General features: G+C 33.7%; 1 protein-coding gene across 1 annotated transcript in view; it reads left to right on the forward strand.

Moving 5' to 3' along the window:
• The window catches only part of LRP1B (LDL receptor related protein 1B), a 1,927,222-nt gene that overhangs the window by 1,828,042 nt on the left and 74,496 nt on the right, over positions 1-24,684 (forward strand). Inside the window, exons 80-83 of the mRNA XM_032856138.1 lie at positions 6,515-6,631; positions 8,256-8,429; positions 10,536-10,661; positions 15,640-15,804. Of these exons, the coding sequence (XP_032712029.1) occupies positions 6,515-6,631; positions 8,256-8,429; positions 10,536-10,661; positions 15,640-15,804 (582 nt within the window). The remainder of the gene's footprint in view (positions 1-6,514; positions 6,632-8,255; positions 8,430-10,535; positions 10,662-15,639; positions 15,805-24,684) is intronic.

The following is a 24,684-nucleotide window of genomic DNA, read 5'->3' on the forward strand; positions in this document are numbered from 1 at the left end:
ACCCACCGAGCCACCCAGGCGCCCCATCAGAAAAAAAAAAATTTTAAAAAAAAAAAAAAAAAAGAAAGTCAGAAATGATGGAGAGGAGTTTTCTATGTGACATTATTAGGTCTGTAGAGTAGAACCTTGAGAAGGTACGCTTGAGCCCACTGTGCGGTGCTCTCAGTCACAGGCAAGTGTTGCAGGTGTGAATGTGACCCCAGCTGAGTCAGTCAGTTGGAGAGATGGCACAGATAATTGAAAATTTTAGTTCTGGAGCTTAAAGCTTAGGGTTTAAGCTTAAGGTTTGGGAAATTAGCAAAGAAAGCTGATATTTAAAGCTGCTGGAGTTGTTAAGATGGACAAGGGAGGGGAAAACAAAGAGGCTTCTTAGGGTAGAATTTTGTGAGATGCTTATATTTAGAAAAGACCCAGTCATCTCGTGCCTGGGTGGCTCGGTGGGTTAAGCCTCTGCCTTCGGCTCAGGTTATAAGCTCAGGGTCCTGGGATCCAGCCCCACATGGGGCTCTCTGCTCAGCAGGGAGCCTGTTTCCCCCTCTCTCTCTGCCTGCTTCTCTGCCTGCTCGTGATCTCTCTCTGTCAAATAAATAAATAAAATCTTAAAAAAAAAAAAAAGAAGAAGAAGAAGAAGAGACCCAATCAGCATTGAAGACTGCAAGGGTGTTTGAGCAGTTAGAACAAAATAATAGAATTCAGTGTCACAACAGCTGAAAAAATAATTTCAAAAGAAAGATGTAGACTTTATTGGGAATACCATAGTGACTTACACAGAGAAACTATAAATTAACAGGAAGAGCATAAGCCCTTTATTTATATAGGCTTGAGTTAAAACTGAGCAGCCTGTGTAAACTTCAGAGCATCAAGTTTCTTATTTATAAAATGTCTGTGATACTTACCTTATAGAGAATTCATAACAATGTATTTATTTTTTTTAAAGATATTATTTATTTATTTGAGAGAGAGGGATGGAGCACAAGCATGGGGGAACAAAGGGGGAGATAAAAACAAACTCCCCACTAAATGGGGAGCCCAACACCCGAGTCCCTGGGGTCATAACCTGAGCTAAAGGCAGATGCTTAACTGACTGAGCCACCCAGGCACCCCTGTAACAAGTAATTTAAATCAGATGTTAAAACCAATATAATTAATTAACATAATTCCTTTAATATCTAACAGGCTAAGAATAATTGTTCAAAACAATGTGCCACATATTGTGCTAAAGCCTCATATTATTCTATATAATGTCCGCCATAACTCCCTAGCACTGATAATTATTCTTATTCATATTTTAAAACACCATTTAGTGCATTTTGTTAATTTGATTCATTTTCTCACTGTATATCAGTTAGAATTCTGTAAGATTTTTAAAAATCTACAAGCCATATATAAAAATCTATTACTTCACGCCTCCTTGCTTAATAAGTAACTTTCTTCCTATCGGAAATGCTGGTTTTGTATTCCTAAGCAAGATTTTATTCTATCAGGCGAAGCATCTCCCAATGTTGTCTTTACAGTGATTAATAACTCCTGAGTATTGTTATGCTAAATGTTATTGATATGAAAATGAGTCAAGAACAAATCTCATGCGAGCTTTAGGAAATAATAGATAATTTAGACTTCATAAATAGCATAGTACTAAAGAGTGATAACGAAGAGTTGGCAATGAATTAGTCATTGTTCTGCCTCTCTATATATGCACACCTTATATGTGGAGAGCCCGTGTACTTATGCATATGTACCCCTGAGATATCCTTCTACAGAAGTATGTTTGTTACTTCTGTCTTCCCGGAAACATCTTAAGACTTGCTTGTACCATTTTTTCTCTGTCTTTTTCCTTAGTGTATGTTGATAAATATTTGCCCTGACTCCAACGTTAGTATATTGAAATCAGTAACTATAATGACACTTCTGTTTCTCTCCAGGTGTGATATGCTGTTCTTTACATTTTGGGTTCATTGGAAATTGTGTCTTTCATTTCTGAATTCATGAATGAATATGTGCATGGAATTGCAACACATTTGATGTGTACTGTACTTTCATAGGGTGTAGATCATATCCGCAGGAATGAACAGCAAGAGGAACAGATGTGTCTGTCTGTCCCTTGAGATAACCCTTGTATTTCAGGGTTAGAATTTTACTGTCCAGTTGAATAGTTAGTCCACCACTTAGCTAACATTATGTTTGCTCACTACGAGCACTGCCATTACAGACTTTCCAAAACCATGATGGGAATACCTCAGTTCTCTGGGCTTTCATAGCACTCATTATCTCCATAGTTGATACTTCATCATCTACTGCTTCAAATGATATAGTAGAGGATGAACTCTTTCTTGTATATTTTGTGTATCCAATAAAACCATAAGCAACTTAAATCAAAACCATTACTGGTGTTTATATGTACACGGAAGAGTATTACAGTGCCCAACTTGATGTGTGCTTTAGAATAATTATGTACGGAATGAGTGAAGAGATGAACGCCTATAGTTTTTAACACTCTAACCCATAGTATGGTTTTATAGCCTCTTTTGACAAATGGCACACTTGTTTATTTTATTAGACACTACGTTAAAAACAAAAAGTGTAATTTATCTTCTGATTCAATCAATCATATGGTGGTTGAGTAACATGCTCCATGAGATTAGGAACATGATCTATTTTGTTCTTTGCTACATACCTAGTACCTGACAGTGCATAGTACAAGAGAAGTGTCTTATGAATATATATTGGGTTAATGAATAATGTGTCAGGTAAGGATACTTTCCAGTTCTCCCTCCAGTAAGAGAGCATGTAAGATTATGAGTTTGATTTAGATAACATTTTATTTGATACCTAGAAGCTTATTTATGTTGCCAAATCCTGGCAATTTCTGATATTTTGAAGAAGTACACATTGACCATGCACTGGTTATAATTACTGATTGCAAATTCTTTTTTCCTTGGACAACAAAGGTCTCTAGTTAAATGAAATGGATAAAACAAGAGGATCATAGGAGAAGGGAGGGAAAAATAAAATAAGATGAAATCAGAGAGGGAGATAAACTGTAAGAGACTCTCAACTATCGGAAACAAATTGAGGGCTGCTGGAGGGGAGATAGGTTGGGGATGGGGTAACTGGGTGTTGGGGATTAGGGAAGGCATGTGATATAAGGAGGCCTGGGTGCTATATGCACTGAAATCTATCTCTGAAACTAATAATACACTACATGTTAATTAATTGAATTAAAATAAAATAAAATATAAAAAAAACTTTAAAGCTATTTTTGGAACTCCTTAATCCATTTATTTTACTAACACTCAAATAAGGATGTGTGTGTGTATGTGTGTGTGTGTGTGTATGTGTGTGTGTATAACTTTAGTTTGGAATATAAGACTGTAAGTAGGCAAACTACTTCAAAGAATACTTTAAAAAAAAGATATTATTTATTTATTTGAGAGAGTGAATGAGGGAAAGCACAGAGGGAGAATGAGAGAGAGAAGCAGACCCCTCGATGAGCAGGGAGCCTTAAGTGGGACTCTATCCCAGGACCCTGGAATCATGACCTGAGCTGAAGACAGATGCTTAACTAACTGAGCCACTCAGGCACCCTTCAAAAAATACTTTTAACGGGGCGCCTGGGTGGCTCAGTGGGTTAAAGCCTCTGCCTTTGGCTCAGGTCATGATCCCATGGTCCTGGGATTGAGCCCCACATTGGGCTCTCTGCTCAGTGGGGAGCCTGCTTCCTCCTCTCTCTCTCTGCCTGCCTCTCTGCCTGCCTCTCTGCCTACTTGTGATCTCTGTCTGTCAAAGAAATAAATAAAATCTTTAAAAAAAATACCTTTAACATTTTTTTAAATAAATTTGACATAGAGGTAAATATTTTCAGCTTTTAGATCCTTTTTATCACCTTTTAAATCAAGAATATGGTATTGCACACTTGCTGGTTAATACTACCTTAAAAATATTGGCTTTCTTTTAGCATAGAATATATATAGTCTTTTTCTCTATTTCTGGAAATACAGTGATTTTAATTTATTACTCTCCAGCTGTTCTCTCTTAAATATCACATTGGTATTATGGCCATTTCTCGTAAGATTTTGCTTTAACATTTTCTTTCTTCCTTCTTTTTTTTTTTTTTTTATCCCTTTAAGACCATAGTGGAAATTGGGGAATTAGTGGGAGGATCTTGGAAATTTTCAGAGTTCACCTAAAGTGAGATTCAAAAATCCCTAAAATGTAATCATAGCCTTTGATATCATGGGAAATGTTAAGAAAATGACTATATAGCTAGGTTTATTATTATACATTCCTAAAACTTAGTGAGCCTGTCTTTATCTTTCAAAAGACTTCCAAATTGTGATTCCATAATGCTAGATTAGCCCAAATGGCACTTTATTTTAAATTTTCTGTATTTACACAGACTTGGTTCCAAATATCCATCATTCCCAGTTCAACTAAAAAAATGACTTTCTTGGGAATTGATTTTTTTTTCATTTTATTATCAGTACTTTATTAAAGACAAAAAGGAGATGTGATATTTTAAAGATAGAAATGAACTTGTTCTTTCATATAAAATTCACTCTCATCTCTATAACAAGAGAAGCTAGTTGATTCCTTTATTAACTTTTTAATTTAAAAGACTATCTCTTTTATTAAAGGGCTTAAGGAAAAATCAAAATCGTCGATTTGTGGATTTTGGGCATATATACTCCACTCATCTGAAAGCTTTGTTATATAATTTTTATCTAGCTGTAATACCATCCAATAGTAAAGTATGTGACCGGAGCTGATAAAGATGGTATGTCTTAGACAAGCCTAGACTAATAAGGCAATATAGGACACTTTTGAGAAATTTTTTACTGCTGCTGAACCTAAAGCAATAATATTGGTAATTAGATTGCATGGCACACGTTTCTTTTCTTTTTTTCTACAGTTAACAAATTTAATATCCAAATGTAAAGACCAATTTTGGGGACAGCTTATTTTAATCTACTATTTTATTGTATTGCATCTGTGAAAGAGAAAGGAAAGTGATTTCAACCTTGCTTAGACAACTGTTTTGAAATATAATGGGGGCAGCAGGAAACTGGTTCATTTTATGGTTCATGTTACCTGTAATTATACATGAAGAAGCAAAATCATAGCTCCCAACATGTTCACATAGCAAATCAATCATTGAGCAGAAACTGATAAAACATAAGCCACTTGTTTTAATTGTTAAGTCATTTCTCAGAGACTGATTGGACATAGTACATCTTTATATTACACTTAAGGAACAATATTCATATTTAGTTTGATTGCATTTGGGCTAGATCTACATGCTTAACTAAAAAAAAAAATGATTCTTATATGGTTTTCACTGTGAGTTGAGTGTTTTTGTATGTTTCGTTTTTGGTTTTGGTTTTGGTTTTTCATTCGGATTGTCAAATCCTGGACCTACCTACACAGGAATCCAGTTAGCACAAATTCAAAAACACTTCCCATTCAGTTGCCTTGCCATGGAGGTGTATCTTAGTTCTTACTGACTGTTCCGACTGGGAAAGCTATTTAACTTTCAGCTGCCAAGGGTATTTTAATTTCTTTATATTGTTTTTATTATGTAATACATCATATATAAAGGACTAGCTGTGTCACAAAAATTGGACATCTACAGCAGTGAAGTCTTACTGTAGAATTCATGTGTTGTGATCTTAGTTTTCTATATTGAAAGAAGTTTACTTAAGATATATTTTATGTTGGTGATATTTTTAATGAGAAGATACTGACTAGACTCCAATCACATTATGAAATTAAAAAAATAAAAAATTGAATAAGTAGAAAAACATGATTTTTCCAAATATTTTAGCCCATTGTTATTCACTGACAGATAAGTGATGATAAAAAATAAAGACAAGCAGTCCCAGAGAAATTTAATGATTAGAGTGAAAAATTTAAACATAACTAGAACCTTAATTAAGGAATTTGCCATTCATTCTTCCCTATGATAAACATCCATCTTTAGTCAATTTAAATTTGAACATACATGCAGGTGGTTCACATCATTGGCCAATTCCAAATGGGTGAAAATGTCTTATGAGTAAGCCTTTTGTATTCTGAGAAATGTACCTTCATGAAGATACTAAAAATATAACTAATTACACTGAATTATTATAAATAAAGTTTGGATAAATTATTTAAGTAATGAATTAATTCTGCATGTACTATAAAGATAAAAACTAAAATATTACGGAAAAGTATTTTAGAAAAGAGCTATAGTTAAGAGACCAGTAGTTTTGGAAAGGAAGAATATATAGGGTACTTTTTCCTTTGTGAAGTAAAGTTTTTAACTACAGCTTAATACATTCTGTGTAAGCTGTACATATGTATTGCACATAAGGAGTAATGATTTCATTTTTTTCCTAATTTTTACAGTACGATGATGTAGACTGGGTATCTGAAGAACAACATCAAACATAATTATACATTAAGAAGCAAAAACATAATTTTAAATAATTTCAACTTTATTTTTGTTATTTGTCCTCATATGTTGATTTTTCAGGTCTGGCTGTGGATCATTTTAGTGAGCGAATATACTGGGCTGACCTTGAGCTTTCTATTATTGGCAGTGTTCTGTATGATGGCTCTGATTCAGTAATCTCTGTCAGTAGCAAACAAGGTTTGTGAAGCACTTTTGTTTCATCTTTTAATTATTATCGGGAGTGTTAAATAATGGTACATAAGTATAAATACAAAAGCTTTGCATTCTAAACTTCCTCAAATTCTTTTTCCTTACAACTTGTTGCTCTTACTAGAGATCATAATTTTTATTCCTACTAGAATAACGAGAGGCCAGGCCAGAATTTCCTTAGCATAGGACAATCACGGCCCATTGCTGCCCATTTTCAGAAAATATTCATTCTGTTTCTTCTGTAGATACTACATTCTGAGGTAAACACTTTAAGTAGTCAAGATTAGAGCCTTTGAGCACAAGTTTTTACTTCAAATTGCAGTGATAGCAGGCAGAAATGAATTATTGCGTATAATAAAACATCATTGTAACAATTGTACATCCCAATGAAAAGCAGTGTGTAAAATTAACTTACCTCTACCTTCAGTGAGTACAGAATCTACTTGTGCTTTTCCTCTGTAGTACCCTTTTGTATCCCTGCCTCTATGCCTACCTCCTGTTTTTTATTCTCATTCTCGACTGTCTGTGCTGCACACTTGCCTTGCCTGGCAACCTCAGTTCTTTCTGCTGAAACTAATTTCTTTCCCTTCTGTTTTTCTTGCCCCTCCCTACAACAACATCTTCATTTATTTACCACAAATTGTTTATAATATGTACTTGAAGTTTTTATATTTACATATTATATGTACTGAATATAGCTTTGCTTTTCATTTTTTTTTTAACAGAAGCAGAGGAGTTGAAAAAAAATAAATAAAGTGAACTTTCATTGTGCCTTTGCCCAAAGTGTGTTTTTTGTATGATGACTCTAGATGGCAAAAAAAAAAAAAAAGGAAAGAAAGAAAAAAAATTACACATTGCTATAACTGATCACTGTAAAGTTAACCTGTTTCAGCTTAAGTGCACTGAAGAATCATATATTTTTTAAAAAGCACTTTATGTTTTACGACCTCTAGATAACAACTAAACTATAAATGTCATTTTGCATGTTATACATTTCAGTATCAAAGGTTAGATTAATTATTCCTATCATAAAAATCTCTTAAGTCATTTCTTAAAACGTACAAAATGATAGCCTCTCTTATTGTTAGCCAAACTAGTCATATGCATCATTACCATTTGCTAGTTTGTTTTCTTTAACCCATTTCTAAAACAGACAATGGTAATGTCTTTTTTTCTCTACTTTTGGTCAGTCAGGCCATCTAATTTGTTCATTAATTTGATCTAGAACACAAATTCAGAATTTTGTGAACTGTCTTTCTGTATGCAATGGATAAGGCTGGCCTATAGCTTTTCTTTTGTCTGCAAACTATACAGCATATCACTCTGCATACAGTAAACCCCCAGCAAATGCTTTGTGATGGTGCAGATGGTTAAAGTGATGATGGAAATGTTTTTCATGTTGTGAGTGATATGTTTAGGATTTCACATATTCCTACTGCAAAGAAATTAATTCTAACAACTTTACAGCTAATATTAAAATATTACAATTCTGAAAGTTTTTTTTTAAACAACAGTAGTAAAATTTTCTACAGGATCTTGAATAAACTTGGTTTTAAGTCCGAGCACTTATTTACAATGCAACTTTTATAACTCCACCTTTTAAAAATTCTAGGTTTGTTACATCCACACAGGATTGATGTCTTTGAAGATTATATATATGGAGCAGGACCTAAAAACGGTGTATTTCGAGTACAAAAATTTGGCCATGGTTCAGTAGAATACCTACCTTTAGATATTGATAAAACAAAAGGTGTTTTGATATCTCATCGCTATAAACAACTAGACTGTAAGTATATTTTTTATTGTTTTTGACAAAAGACAGTATCTTAAAATATTTAACTATTTCAGTATCTTAATCCTTTGAGTTAAGTAACTTTAATGTTGATATTATAAGATTTTTTAATCACCAAAGTCAAGATGTAAATCATACAAAATTTTATTTTGCATTTGATTGTGTTTCCTTCGCTATAAAAAAAAAATGTACCATTCTGTTTTTCAATAAAACCTCTGACTTTATACATTAACCATGCAGGTATTGAAATTCATCATTAGCCATTTTGACTCTTGTTACTGTTAATAAGGAACAATCATAGCATCAACATTCCATCTTTAAAAGCAACTGAGGAGGGGGTGCCTGGGTGGGTCAGTCGTTAAGCATCTGCCTTTGGCTTGGGTCATGATCCAAGCATCCTGGGATCCAGCCCCAAATCGAGCCCCACATGGAGTCCTACATTGGGCTCCCAGCTCAGGGGGAAGCCTTCTTCTCCCTCTACTGCTTCCCCTGTTTGTATTCCCTCTCTGTCTCTCTCTGTCAAATAATAAATAGACAAAATGTTAAAAAAATAATTAAATAAATAAATGAATAAATAAACACAACTGAGGAGTGCTGTTTTCAAGGGTTATATTTTCTCTGATTGTTTATGATTTTTATTGTACTTTCATTCTAGAAAGGAATAAATCATTGACGCAATTATCTTGAAAAACCGGTTTCAAACACAATTATCAAAAATATTGAAGAATAAAATAAAAAATAATGTGACTGAAATTCTAATGATCTGTCTTTATGTATGAGTTTAAACTTCAAGAAACTTTAAGATTTATTGATAAATTTTTGCTGCAAATAAAAAGAAACTTAACCCCATTTGGTGAAATTGTATGGAAAGGTAACAATTGATATTTGTCCAAATCAGTTTTGGAAACAGATTAAAACAAAAGATAGTCCCCTAAGAACTTCCTGAAATCCTACCCAAACTTTTGTTGCTCTTTACCAATGATCTGACATTTTTAGTTCCAGGGTTAGTATGAGGACATGGTATCATCCTCTAGTTGTCTTTCATTCTTTTCCTTTTCCTCTTTCTTTCTTTTTTCTTTTTTTTTTTTTTTTTAAGATTTTATTTATTTATTTGACAAAGAGAGAAGGAGAGCACAATAAGGGAGAGTGGGAGAGGGAGAAGTAGGCTTCCTGCTTCTTCATCGAGCAGGGAGCCCGATGTGGGGCTCTATCCCAGGACCCCGAGATCATGATCTGAATTGAAGGTAGCTGCTTAACTAACTGAGCCACACAGGTGCCTCTGATTCTTTTTCAGAGTCAAATATTACTACCTTCATAAAAACTACATAAATAAATAAGACTTTGCCCTGGATAGAATAGGTATTTGAGTAATGGTTTTAACTGAGTCAAAGCCATTCTCACAGTCATCATTTCACTAGCTAGGTGTTATTTATGTTTCATTCTAATGACAGAGTCTCTAAGGAGAGCCATAGAGCAGTTATGACTGCAGAGGATGCTAATTGGATAGAAATTTAGACAAAAATAAATGTGGCAGACATTTACATGTACACAAACTGCAACCTGATGGAAAAGAAACCATGTTAAACCTGGTATTTTTAGAGAGAAAGAATCCTCTCTTGTTTGTGTTTTGAACGAATACAGATGAATTTTAATCCTTTGTAAATACAAGGGGGAAGTTGTTTCTGTCTGTTCAACAGTTCTGAAACTGCCTAAAATGAGGAGTAGGTCCCCCAAACTCTTCAGTTGGCTTTACTTTTTTTTTTTTTTTTTTAACATAAACCCAAACTCTACCTGGGTATCTCAGACAACTCTTTTAGCAAAAATAAGTCAGATGGAAGAATGACAAAATATATGTTTGAATAATTCCTTCTCTCTTGTGGGAAGTGTAAATCAGGGTAAATTACCTGTTAATGATGGGTAATGGATAAGAATTTCTCTTACCTATAAAGGAGAATGGTAATACTGAAATAACATATACCCAGTGGCGATTGTTATGATTTCAACATTGCTAATGTATCCTCTCACCTTGTTGAATTTTATGTTTCTGAAAACTGCTGTACTTACAGTCATGCGTTTCTTTGTTTTCTTTGTTTTAATCAGTGCCCAATCCATGCTTGGACTTAGTATGTGAATTCCTGTGTTTGCTGAATCCCTTTGGAGCTACCTGTGTGTGCCCAGAAGGCAAATATTTGGTTAATGGTACTTGCAATGATGACAGCCTACTAGGTAGGTAAATGTCATTATTCTGTAAAGAATTAATTTTTATGATAAATTTTCACACCTCTTGAAACTGAACAGAATTAGCTACTCAATCTTCAATATAGTAGCCTTGATATCATTGGTTTTTGAATGCCTGCATAAACTACTCTCCCTGGTGATGACTTCCTAACAATTCATTCTATAGTCACAGAGCTGCACTGAGAACTTACTATTCATTTAAGACTAGATTAAGAACTTTGAAGTCATACACCAAATCAAGATAATTTTATATAGCTCTTTATCAGTGAAAATAACGATATTTCTAAGGACACCATTTCCTTATAAATTTAAACCCAACCTTAAAATCCCTTATTCATTCATCAAGTTCATGATGAACAACTTTCTTGCACCAAATGCTAATTTAGAAACTGACGATAAGAAACTAAATTGTACTTTCTTCTGCATAAAATTTGATTCACAATACATACTACTACCAACATGAATAAATATTTTGAGGGCTTATGAGAAAAGCGTAGCAGTAATTTAGAAACGAAGGACTAATTTAGAAACAAAACTGACAAGATTTCTTTATTCTTAGAGCTTATATTTTAGAAGTACATTAACATTGAAACAAACATTAAAAAAAGTAAAACAGTATTTCAGATGTTTATTATAAGTATTAAGTAGCAAAAAGTCACAAAATAAAATAACAAAAATTAAAAAAAATAGTACAAGGAGAAAAGAGAAAAAGGAGACATTTCTCAATTAGCCAGGTAGACTGATGAGAAGTTCCCTCATAATCAAGACACTAACTATAATGGAAAGACAAATTACTATTAAGCGAAAAGAAAATCCACACTTACTAAATTTTATGACACAAAAACACAGTGCTCTAAAATCCCTTGAGGATCACATTTTTTCCAGTGTGATACACTTAGGATCTCTTCATAGCAAGACTTCCTACCTGCAGTATTTTTCTCTGTTAGAATGAACACCTCACATGAAGACCATGTCTTTGCCATCATTCAGCATCTCCACCCCCATATCATTTTCTCATTGTTCTCTACTGGGAGTTACAGGTAATCTGAAGACTTTTACCTTCCAAGGCTCTAGGTGTCTAAAACTACCATAGCTCCCTCATTTAATATATATTCTTTAAGCATTGGATATGCAAGGCAGAAAAGGCTGCAAAGATGATATGATGAATGACATAAAAACCAATAGATATTCATGTGCATAGTGATACATACGAGAAGAAACAGGGTTAACACTACTAGCAGAATTCAGGCGATCATCCAATTAGAGAATTGATTACAATTTTCTATAGAATATGACCCTAGGACAAGGTCTGCCAAGACAGAGGGGATTCAGATTAAGTGAGAATGAGGGATCAGAACATGAGACAGAGGAACTGAAAAGGCACGAAAGTAACGCATGTAAAGAAAATAGTGAGTCATTTATTTTAGTTAGTCTCTAACACGTCTGAAACAGTGTTGTGGGTGACAAGGTTAGAAATTTCTTAACAGAGAGCTAATTGTGAATCATGATTGGTATTTTGGATGAGTCCTTTAGTGCCAGTTCTTGAAAAGGGAGCTGTCACTGGTACTAGACAGTACCCTTTCTCTTTATTGATTATCTTTCTTGTGAGAGTGGCTGTGATTTCCGCTGTGATGATCAAATGGGAGAATTAAATGGACATTTTCAAATGTTATTAGGCACATTTTTCACTAGCTGCTCTGACATGCTCATGTAGGTGAGCTATGTGTGGCCGCATATTCTCCTTAGCCTCTCAGAAACAGGTTGTTTAAAATAGCAGTCTTTCCCTGTAGAAGATGTACCACATTTTTATTAGTTCCACACACACTCATAGCCCATGATCAGTGATCTCCACAGGTGCGCCCCCACCCTGCCCCTATGTACTGTGTCTACTTATACTATTGGTAGTGCGGGAGAGACCCCTGAGACAGAGATGAAGATTCTGCACAGAAGTTGTCTACTAATGCCACCAGTGTGACTTTTCCATTGACTCAGATGTCAGTGATGTTTTTATGGTCAAGTTGCCTACAGTTTTTGTTGTTTTTTCATTACAACTAGACATTAATATCCTTTTTTTCTTCTTTCTTAGTATAAATTATGTATCTAAAACCCAGATGTATTTATCCAATAATCCAGCAAATACACAGAAGTTGGCCTGGGGTGGATCTGAGGCAGAGCTTTGGTGTAGGCCAAGATCTATCAGTTAACTAATGTGTTTGGCCCTGTCATCCCTTAGTCTAGTTTCTTTTGCATAATATTAGATTAACAATAAATATTACTACTACTTGTAATAATAACAAATATTTTGAAGGCTTATGAACAAGGCATAATTTAAGTATATGTATATTATTATATTTAATTCCCTCAAATCCCCAAAGATAGTATGGTCATTGCCCCTGTTTTTACAGATAGAAAATAGAAGCATGGAGAGGCTCAGCTGATGGTCTAACATTGCTTAATAATGGTGGTCCCCCAAGGTGAACCTAGGCATTCTCCACTCTTCACCAGCACATAGTCCACTTCAGTGCCTCTATAGCTCCCGAATGACCCTTATGCAGAGTCACTGGAAAGACCAGAAATGACATATATAAACTGCCTAGCACAATGCTTTATAAAAAGTAGACACACAGCGCTCTAAGATAAATCTATCATTAAGTAAGTAAGAAAATGAAATAGGTTTTTGGTGTATTAATTCATCAAATTTTATAGTTTTATGTTTGGAATGAGAAAACATGTTTGTCTAAATGTACACTTATCCAAGATCTAAAACTTTTTTTGTTTTAAATTCAATTAGCTAACATATAGTACATCATTAGTTTTTGATATAATGTTCCATGATACATTAGTTGCATATAACTCCTAGTGCACATCACATCATGTGCCCTCCTTAAACTTTGTAGGAAATTTCAGTTTTACTATTTCAGATTTGATTGAAAGGCACGATTACAGAAACCTCCTAAAAGTTCTTTTTGTAATTTAAAATAAATCTTATATTTTAAATAATCAGAGTGTTAAAAAATATTCACATTGGCCTCTATGCATATGACCCTTGGTAGCAGACAGTTTAGACCACCTCGGTGAGGAATATAAGTAAATAGATTGCAGAATTATTGATTGGTGTAGATAAATGCCAATTAATTTTTTCCTGACATTAACATTTGATATAGCCAAGTTTTTCTGCCCTTTATAATTACTTGCCTTTCTCTAGCTGCTATTGTTAAATGATGAGACACTGAATATTTTTAATCTTCATGGAAGAAATTTGAAATTCAAATGTTACTCATTCTTGGAAAGGTATTCACCTGCTCTTTCCTATAGTTGATTATAATTGCTGGAGCTTGGCTTCTGGGGGTGATTTAGTTATTGACAAATGCAGCCTTCTTTTTCATTATAGAACTATTACAGTTAGGTTTTGAAACTCCACTTCTATTTCATCAAGCAGTGTTATATTTTAAAATTTCTAGAGCCTAATGAGGCACGTTATAGAAATGCACATGTCCTAACATGTAGAGATTTTGAATATCCATGTAGTTTACAGAGAATATTTACAGAAGAAAATTGACTCCCCCACAATAATCTTAACTATGATCATAATGCCTTAAATATTTATCTTCTCAGTTTACATTCACAACTCCAGTCAGGGATATTCTATGCTGAATGAATTAGAAATGTTTGGTTGAATTTTAAACCAAGGAAGTGTATATTTCCATTCTAGATCTTTCTTGAGGATTCAACCTCTGTATTCAACTCTTTGCTTTACAAAGAGGCAATTTCTGGTACTGCTCATAAGTAGTCTCTATTTATTATAGTAGATGTGATATTTGAGTCATTTTTGTTTTCTATTTGAAGGCACTAAGGCTCTTTAAAGTGCTCTTGTGATTCTTGCAGTGATATATTAACACTTCTGCTATGTGTGGGCCAATGGATCTTGAACAAAGAATACAGGCTGTTTTGATTTTACCTTACTTTGCTATAAAAGAGGCGTGTCTTTAGTAGAAGGCATTTTCTAGAACAGAATGCTTCTCACAGTACTCTCAATCATTTGTGTTCAATTGGGCATCATGTCCTCCCCTAAGTAAAGCAGTATTTCTAATGGAGTAAGACCGTGTTAACGGTAACCTGAAAAAATTATTCCAAACTAATTCTTATCATAAATAAGACTCATCATATTTTTAAAAATAATTTTGTAACCCCAAGGAATAACCATCTTTTTCTTATCCTCAGCCACAATATATTAAGTAGACAGATGGTACCTAGTCATTTTCCATATGGAAATTTTACATATGGAAAATTTCTGACACTATTTTATCAATATCTTGTACCAAACCTATGTGACTTTTAGTTTTGAGTTGTTTATACATAGTTAATAAGGATGTATATCAAAGAATGTATTTTCATTTAAATATTTTTCTATACTATAAATTATATGTGTTATATGTGTGTATATATATATATATAGATATATATCTAGTATATATCCATATTCATTGAATATTCCATATCTAATATGTATACTATATATATACTTTATATGTATATATCCTACACACTATAAATTTATCTTATGTATTTCAGTTTGGTTTAATATCAAACAGTCCTAAAAATAGGCCATATTTGCTTATATCATAAAGAAAATGTATTGATTGGAAAATATTTCATTTTTAGGAAGTTTCAGTTGGTTTTGTTATGTAATGTTTTAATAAATACAAGAAATGGTTAATAACTCTTTAAGCCTAAGGAAGAATAAAAATTAAGTCAGTATTTGTATTCACCATTTAACAGTGGTTAAAATCTACTTCTCTATTTTCAGATAGTACTTATAGTATTTTGCTTCTTCTACTTTTATATTAGAGGTATTTATTTGGGGAATTTTATAAAAAATTTGAATATTTAATTTTTATATATGTGAGTTCTTATTCTACCATCTAATGAAAAGCATGCTAATTTGTACATTCCTTCTTATAACCAGATGATTCATGCAAATTGACTTGTGAAAATGGAGGAAGATGCATTTTAAATGAGAAGGGTGACTTGAGGTGTCACTGTTGGCCTAGTTACTCAGGAGACAGATGTGAAGTCAATCACTGTAGCAACTACTGCCAAAATGGAGGAACCTGTATACCCTCAGCTCTGGGTAAATATTTGAATTTCATTGTGCATTCAAATAATTTGCCTTTTTCCTTACATGTGAAAATATAAAGAGGATACTTAATGTTAGAAATTTAATTCATGGTGTTTTTATAAAAATAGATTAACACAAATTACATTTAATTATTAATTCAACATAATAGTATTTATTCTAAATTTGGTATATTGAAGTTCAAGTCACAAAATGTAACAATAGTAATGCTCATTATCGTGAGATAAGTCTGCACCATGTAACAGGGGTCAGTGCTTACAGGTATTCTGATGCTGGCTTAGAATGATTAAGTAAAGGGGCACCTGGGTGACTCAGTGGGTTAAGCCTCTGCCTTCAGCTCAGGTCATGGTCTCAGGGGCCTGGGATAGAGGCCCATGTCGGGCTCACTGCTCAGCAGAGAGCCTGCTTCCCCCTCTCTTTTTGCCTGCCTCTCTGCCTACTTGTGATCTCTGTCTGTCAAGTAAATAAATAAAATCTTAAAAAAAAAGAATGATTAAGTAAAATCAGTTCTATAAGCTTTATATGTTTGATTCCAAAATCTTTTTTTATTTTTTAAATTTTATTTTGACATTTCAGGGTAAAGCGTTTTTAAAAATATTTATCTAAATTTCAGTTAGTTAACATTCAGGTGTACAATATAGTGATTCAGCACCTCCATATAATACCCAGTGCTTATCACAAGTGCTCTCCTTAATCCCCATCATTAACCAATTAACCATTAACCAATCCTTTCCTGCCTACCTCCCGGCTGGTGACTATCAGTTTGTTCTCTTATAGTTGAGAGTCTGTTTCTTGGCTTGCCTCTCTTTCTCTCCTTTTTCCCTTTTTCTCATTTGTTTTGTTTCTTAAATTCCACAAATAGAATCATATGGTGTATGTTTTGACTGACTTATTTTGCTTAGTGAAATACTCTCTGGCTCCATCCAAGCTGTAGCAAATGACAAGATTTTGTTCTTTTTTATAGCTTAGTTATATTCCATTGTATTTATATACCACTATTTCTTTGATCTGGGCTATTTCTGCAATTTGGTTCTTTTGGTTTTTTTTTTTTAAGATTTTATTTATTTGACAGAGAGAGATCACAAGTAGGCAGAAAGGCAGACAGAGAGAGAGGGGAGGAAGCAGGCTCTCTGCTGAGCAGTGAGCCCGACATGGGCCTCTATCCCAGGCCCCTGAGACCATGACCTGAGCTGAAGGCAGAGGCTTAACCACCGAGCCCCCCAGGCGCCCCCGTAATTTGGTTCTTAATAGATAATGCTGCAATAACATTGGGGTGCATCTATCCCCTTAAATTAGTATTTTGTATTCTTTGGGTAAATACCTCATAGTCAAACTGCTGGATCATAGGGTAGTTCTTTTTTTAACTTTCTGAGGAATCTCCATACCGTTTTCTAGAGTGGCTGCACCCGTTTGCACTCCCAACAGTGCAGGAGGGTTCCCTTTTCTCCTCATTCTCAACAACACCTGCTGTTTCTTATGTGGTTGATTTCAGCCATTCTGACAGGTGTGAGGTGATATTGTAGTTTTGATTTGCATTTTTCTGATGATCAGTGATGTTGAGCATATTCTTATGTGTCTGTTGGCCATCTGTATATCTTCTTTGGAAACGTGTCTATCCACGTCTTCACATTTTTAAATTGAATTATTATTTTTTGGATGTTGAGTTTTATAAGTTCTTTATATAGTTTGGATACTAACTCTTTCTCAGATATGTCATTTGCAAATATCTTCTCCCATTCCGTAGGTTTACTTTTAGTTTTGTTGATTGTTTCCTTCACTGTGCAGAAGCTTTTAATTTTGATAAACTCCCAACAGTTTATTTTTGCCTTTGTTTCCCCTGTCTCAGGAGACTTATCTAGAAAGAAGTTGCTTTGGTCAATGTCAAATAGGTCATTGTGTATGTTCCCCTCTAGGATTTTTATGGATTCCTGTCTCACATTTAGGTCTTTAATCCATTTTGAATTTATTTTTGTGTATGGTATAAGAAAGTGGTCCAGTTTCATTCCTTTGTATGTTCCTTTTTAACTGAACAGTTAGCCTAATGCTAAACCTCATTTTCTATTGAAAATTAAATTAAATTAGGTTAAATTTAAAATTTAAGTTAAATATAAATACACTCTATCAGTACGTCTGATAGCATCATAATTCATATCTAAAATCATAACTACTTTATTGGCATTGTAATCTAGTGTATAATATGCTTTGAAAATATCAGGTTAGTACATGTTAAGGTATACTTGAAATTCTTATTAATTTATGCAATAGCTCTGTTTGCAAAAAGTGTTTGCTACAGTATATAAGTGAACATTAAAATATATTTTTCTACTTAGTGCTATTATATTTAAAATGTGTTCCCATGGGAAAAATTAACCCTAGTGCATAATAAAAATATAATTTATAAATTCCAAAACTCAGTGCAAAGGACACTGAGCAACTATTAAAATGAAATTTATGCAGATTTAATTCTACTACAATAAATGCAAATTTAGTCAAATGGAAAATTAATACATATGATCTTCACATCCCCTACACTGTTAATTTCTGTCTTACTGGGAGTTTTCACTGCTTCTATTGCTTATGCTATTCTTTGAAGTGTTTAGCATAATGCTAACTGAAAGAACCACATGAGGAAGTATTTTCAATGGAGTTTAGAGGAACCAAACTGTTTCTGATTTGCATTCTAATAGTAAAAGCATTACTCTTTCTTTAAATTTGATAATTTTATGTCTATAGATATTTTTGACTTATGATTAATTGATAATTAAGGTGTTCTAGATACTTAATAGAATTCTGAAAACATATGCAGCAACTTGACTGAAATAAAAAGGCATTAGGTCTTACTACATATTTTCATTCTAAGAGAAGCTACTCCTTACAGTAGAGTATATTCTATTGCTGTGAGAGAAATTACAGTACTGGGACCATGCAAGTGAAAACTGAATGGATGTGTGGTAAAAGGATACAACCTGTAATTGTATTTTAGCAACACAGATACCATTTCCTTTAGGAGAGACGTTTTCCTTGCACAAATGAGTTGTTTAAAGATTTTATTATTTGATTGTTGATTTTCTCATTAAAATAATAAAATTTTGGGGATTACAACCAGATAATTTTCTTTTATTTGCCTTCAGAAATATTTAAATGGCAAAAGTTTGGTACTCCAAACCATGAATATCTATTCAACCTGCAATGGATCCACAAGGACAAATCTCTATGAAACATTGAATTTGCTGTCCTGTTAATGGATCCTGAACAATAAATAGGTGGATACAGCACAACTTCTAATGTTTTGTTCAAATCATTTGTCCAGATCTTGCTGTATCCTTAAAATCTAATATATCAATTTTATCTTTGCACCCAGATAATTAGATCTTGATTTACATAGATAACATGTTCAGAAAAGATATGTATATATTTCAAATCAGTAATAGAAATGAGTCCTTATATGAATCTAACTTGCTATGTGGCCATGTAGTTTATTGTCGTAGAGCATCTAATTATTAATAATAATACCCTATCCAATTAAATAATATACAAAGCATTTTTTACTTTTAAAAATATGGTTTTATATAAATATTGTTTGGTATTATAGGCTGTGGAACCTCATTATCTCCACACAAATGTTAATTTGTTAAACAAATCCCCATGGGCAATTCATGGGTTTATTCATTGTTGGTTTACTTATGGTTAAGCCTTTTGGCAAATTCCTATGTGGACACTGTATGACTAGGGTTTGGGGCAGCCTTAATTAAAATTTATAAGTTTATGACAGTTGTATAGAACTGTAATAACTGAACAAAGGAAATGTCACCAGTTAATTAAAAGCACACATCTGAGAGGCATAATTAAAAAATTGAGTGTTTCTTCATTCCTTAAGTTTTTTTTTTTAATAATAGAGAAAGCTAAAAATAAAATATATGAACTATATTCATATAGGAAAGTACTGCAAAATGAAAGTTTGACATTGATTCTATCGACAGGTGTACATATACTTCATTTCTATGACCTACTCATAGGAGGATATTAAGATAAAGTTTGCTTGGGCAAAATAATGGAAATGAGAGTAAAGCACTGAATTACTCTATCATTCTATTATAGAAAATAGAGAATAATTGAGTTTTTCTCATCATGATTATAATGAGGATATTTATGTGATTAACTATATATATTTATAATTAATCTTAACTTTTATAAATATTTATTCTCCAAAGTACGTTGATACTGTTTGGTCTTTTCCTTACACTTAGAGTTCTGTTATTTAGACTTTTAATGTTCATATCAAAATGAAACAAGGTTTTCTTTTTTTTTTAAGATTTTATTTATTTATTTGACAGAGAGAGACACAACAAGAGAGGGAACACAAGCATGGGGAGTGGGAGAGGGAGAAGCAGGCTTCCCGTAGAGCAGGGAACATGATGTGGGCTCTATCCCAGGACCCTGGAATCATGACCTGAGCCAAAGGCAGATGCTTAATGACTGAGCCACGAGCTACCCAGGTGCCCCAAAATAAGGTTTTCTACACAGCTGATTTAGAGTAATAGAGCAAGAGAGTTTATAAATTTGGGACAATATATCCAAATACTCCCATGCATAAAGTTTGGAGTTATGCAGAAGGGAAGGCCACTCTCAATTTAAGGAGTTTGAAAGTGCACAAAAGGAGGACTGCCTAGGAAAAGGAGTGATGGTGCAATTTTTTATAGTAGATAATACATTTATATTGGATGTCTTAAATGAATATAGAAAGTAGAGCACAGAAGCTCTCACTGTTACCCTCTCTGTTACCATATCTATGGACTTTGACAGTGAAAGGTTTTGTCCCCAGAACTAAAATAAGAGGAAAGTGGCCCCCAATGGGGGCAGCAGGAGTGAGGGGGGGATTCTTCTCACTTCTTCTCACTGCAACAGAAAGGGCCTTTATTTTGATTTTTTTCTAAATATTTAATTAATTTATTTATTTGAGAGAGAGTGAGAACATAAGAAGCGGTTCGGGGTGCGGCAAGGAGAGGGAGAAGCAGGCTTCTTGCTGAGCATTGAGCCCTACAAGGGACCGGATCCCAGGACCCTGGCATCATGATCTGAGCCAAAGGTAGATGCTTAGAGACTCAGCCACTCAGGCACCCTAGGAAGGGCCTTAAAATAATAAGTAGATGGTGAGTCTTTTCTTTCTTATTAATTCAGGCTCTTTCTGCCCAGGACACTGTCCCAAATATGAAGGTGACATATATGGCTGCCATTAAATAAGATCAAATATAGCTGCCCTAAAAATGTTTGCTCAAAGACAAGTTAAGCTGAGAACTTTTGGATACCCTCAAAACATTATGGGACTAATGACAAAATGTAAATACTAATGTCCCTCAAGTCACATCTGTACCTAGGACATGAAGTACACAATCACCTAATTAACAGCTTGATAAAGGGTGAACATGCATTTAAACTGCCCATCTTTGTTTTTCTTTCACTTTTTATTTAAATTAGAACTTTTTAAATTGAAGTTAATCTTGATGTCCTAGCTTCCTTAACATAAATATTATTTATATTTAGGGAGTGCTAAGAGTTGGGTATTTGGTCCTACTTGCTTTTTAAGGATCTAAGAGAATATTATATTGAAAATTATATTGAAAATACAAAATTGAAAACATAAAATAGGGTACATAATTTTAACAAATAAGTGACGTAGAAATGCATAGCCATCACAAATCAAGTAGGGGGAAAAAATAGCAAAATGAGCAAATGGCAAAAGATGAATCTCACACACACACATGCACACAAACATACAAAAAGAGGAGAAAAGAGGAAAAAGAGGAAGGAGAAGTTTGGAGAGGAAGAAGTACAGAAGTAGAGTCACACACAGATGAAACCAGCATCCTTAAATCATTATCAGAAGAAAATGTTCATGTGCAAATCTTGAAGCAAGCAATTTTGAAATACTCACCAAGAGTTTAAAAGGTTTTGTGTCCTTAAAATAATGAAATTTTTAGAAACATATTCTAAGGATTACATAATGATAAAAGCCAAAATATTTAGAAGTGAAGATGTTCAACATAGTGTTATTTAGAATATAAAATTGGAGATAGAAACCTGAATCAAAATAGTTAATATGTAGGATAAAGCAAATCTAAAGATCAATGTTATATGACAAATAAAGCCAGATTTGTTGAATATATGATGATATAGTAAAATATTCACATTGTATCTATCTTATTTTTATTGAAGTATAGTTGATACACAATGTTGCATTAGGTCAGGTGTACAATTAAGTGAATTGACAACTCTTTAATTTATGCTATGCTCATCACAAGTGTAGCTACCATCTGTCACCATGCAATGCTAGTCCAGTATCATTGATGATATTTCCTACGCTGGTACCTTTCACCTCGTGGTTTATTCCTTCCACAACTGGTAACCCGTATCTCCCACTTCCCTTTATCTATTTTGTCCATCCCCACTGCCTCTCCTGTGGCAGCCACCAGTTTGCTCTGTGTATTTGTGGGTCCATTCTTTACTGTGTGTTTTGTTTTTCAAATTCCATATATAAACAGAGGCATATGGAATTTGGTTTTTGTTTTTTGTTTTTGTTTTTTTTGTAAGAGATTTTATTTTATTTACTTGACAGAGAGAGAGGCACGAGCCAGGGGGAGGGGCAAGCAGAGGGAGAAGCAGCTCCCCACTGAGCAGGGAGGCTGATATAGGGCTCCATCCCAGGATTCTGGGATCATGACCTGAGCTGAAGGCAAATGCTTAAATGACTGAACCACCCTGGCAAAATAAAGTGGCCTGATTTATTTCATTTAGCATAATACCCTCTAAGTCCATCTATAGTCTAGGTCCATCTGTATCATCAAAATCACAATATCTCCTTCTTTCTTATGACTGAGTAATATTCCATTGCACATATATATCACACCTTCTTTATTCATTTATCTATCAATGGACACTTAGATTGCTTCCATATCTTGGCTGTTGTAAATAATGCTGCATCACTAATCATCAGGGACGTGCAAATCAAAACCACCATGAGATACCACCTTACACCAATCAGAATGGTTAGTATCAAAAAGACAAGAAATAACAAATGTTAACAAGGATGTGGAGGAAAGGGAACCTTCATGCACTGTTGGTGGGAAGGCAAATCGGTACAATCACTGTGGAAAATGGAATTTTGAGGCTTCTTAAATATTAAAAATAGAAACATCACAAGATCCAAGTAATTCACATTGTACATTTAAAGTTTTAAAGGACAAGAAATAAAACTGTTTATACAATATGAGCCCAATATGGGAAAAAAATGCATACATAAAGTGTCTGTGTGAGGAAATAGATCTTTCTTTGTATGTCTGTATTTTCCAAGTTCCACAATTAACATGCATTGCTGTGAGAATTAAAAATTAAGTAATGATAATAATTATTAGAATTTAAAATAATAATAATTATTATTATTGCCAATATCATGGTAATTAGTCTAGATTTGACTGCTTAGTGAGTACCGGGTGATGTTCTCAGTCCTTTCACCTTCACAAAAAACCTTTGAGAGATTGAAAGTAAGATTCTAATTCTGCTGTGGACTTTTTTTTATCAGTTACTTGTTCATTTGGACCACATCGTGAAAGCAGCACTGAACTTAAGTCTTAGGGCTTTCTAAGCTAATCTCAGGTTTGAGGGGGCTTCCTTGTATTCACAGAAAGGACAAAAATATTTCAGTCTCATTTTCACAAAGCTGACTGAAAACGAACTTTTCAGAAGTATAAATAGATTGTGACCTATAATTTGAAACATGTCAGAATATATTAAGTAGCACCTGGGAGGGAGCTAGGTAAGGTCCACAGTTCCTCGTTTTCTTTTTCAGGCTTTACTGAATAGTTCTCTGTAATCTTTATGATACTTAAGACAACTCGACAGCTATAGTCAACTTACTAAAATTATGTGTAAATGGGCACTCCCTTTCTGTCCAGGAAGACATTACATAAAGTGGAAAAGTGGAATGTCAAATCTCTTCATCAAAAAGACTAGCAATTTTTTTAAGCATTCACAACTTTGATTACTTGAGTCTAAATCAGAAGTGAAGACAGATTTCACAAAGCAGAGTGGTCTTGGGGGTAAAGGGTCAGGCAGTGGGCTTTCTGATTGCCATCTAGTATCGAACAGAATGAGGCTATGGCGACTTGTCTCTCAGTTTATTTTTATCCTATATAAAAGAACAAGAATGTGGTTTTTGTTCAAATAGTAAAGATGTTGTGAGTAAAGAGTATGTAACTTTTAGACACTATTTTTATAGAACATTAAGTGTGAGCATTTGAAAATATGCTCTGCAGTTTAAATGTCAATTAAATTCTATTACTTAGTCTCAATGCATTTATCAGACTGTTTGAACTAAACAATGACTATAGAAAACTAGTTAGGTAGAAAACATTACAACCAGGGATAAAACTTTACAAGGAACAGACTCACTCAATGAGTACCAAATTAAACAGGGTAAGATGCATGGTTCACATTGATAAACAGTATGAATTCCAAATAAATTGCTTGAAAAGAGAACTGACTAATGATGCTCACTAGCAGGTATCTTCCCCTCAGAAATAATAAACACTGTCACTGTCTCATAGGATGTTCACGAGTAATTACTTGAGCTAGAGCATTCCTTCATGGCAATCAACCACACATTTTTCTAGCATTATGTTTATATAGAAAAAGGAGTAATGATTTATTTGTCCAATATTGAGCAGAGATGTAATTTTACCTACTTAAAGTCATACAGTATTGATTAAATCACACTGATGAGTAGCATCTTTATAATCAGCTTAAAGACTGTTTATTAAATAAATCTAGCTTTTAAAAACAGACACCGGTATTACATCAAATTACTGAAAAATGCCAACA

The sequence above is a fragment of the Lontra canadensis genome, unplaced genomic scaffold (genome assembly GCF_010015895.1).
Source record: "Lontra canadensis isolate GAN:19392208 unplaced genomic scaffold, GSC_riverotter_1.0 scaffold11, whole genome shotgun sequence".
In the NCBI taxonomy this organism is placed as follows: Eukaryota; Metazoa; Chordata; class Mammalia; order Carnivora; family Mustelidae; genus Lontra; species Lontra canadensis.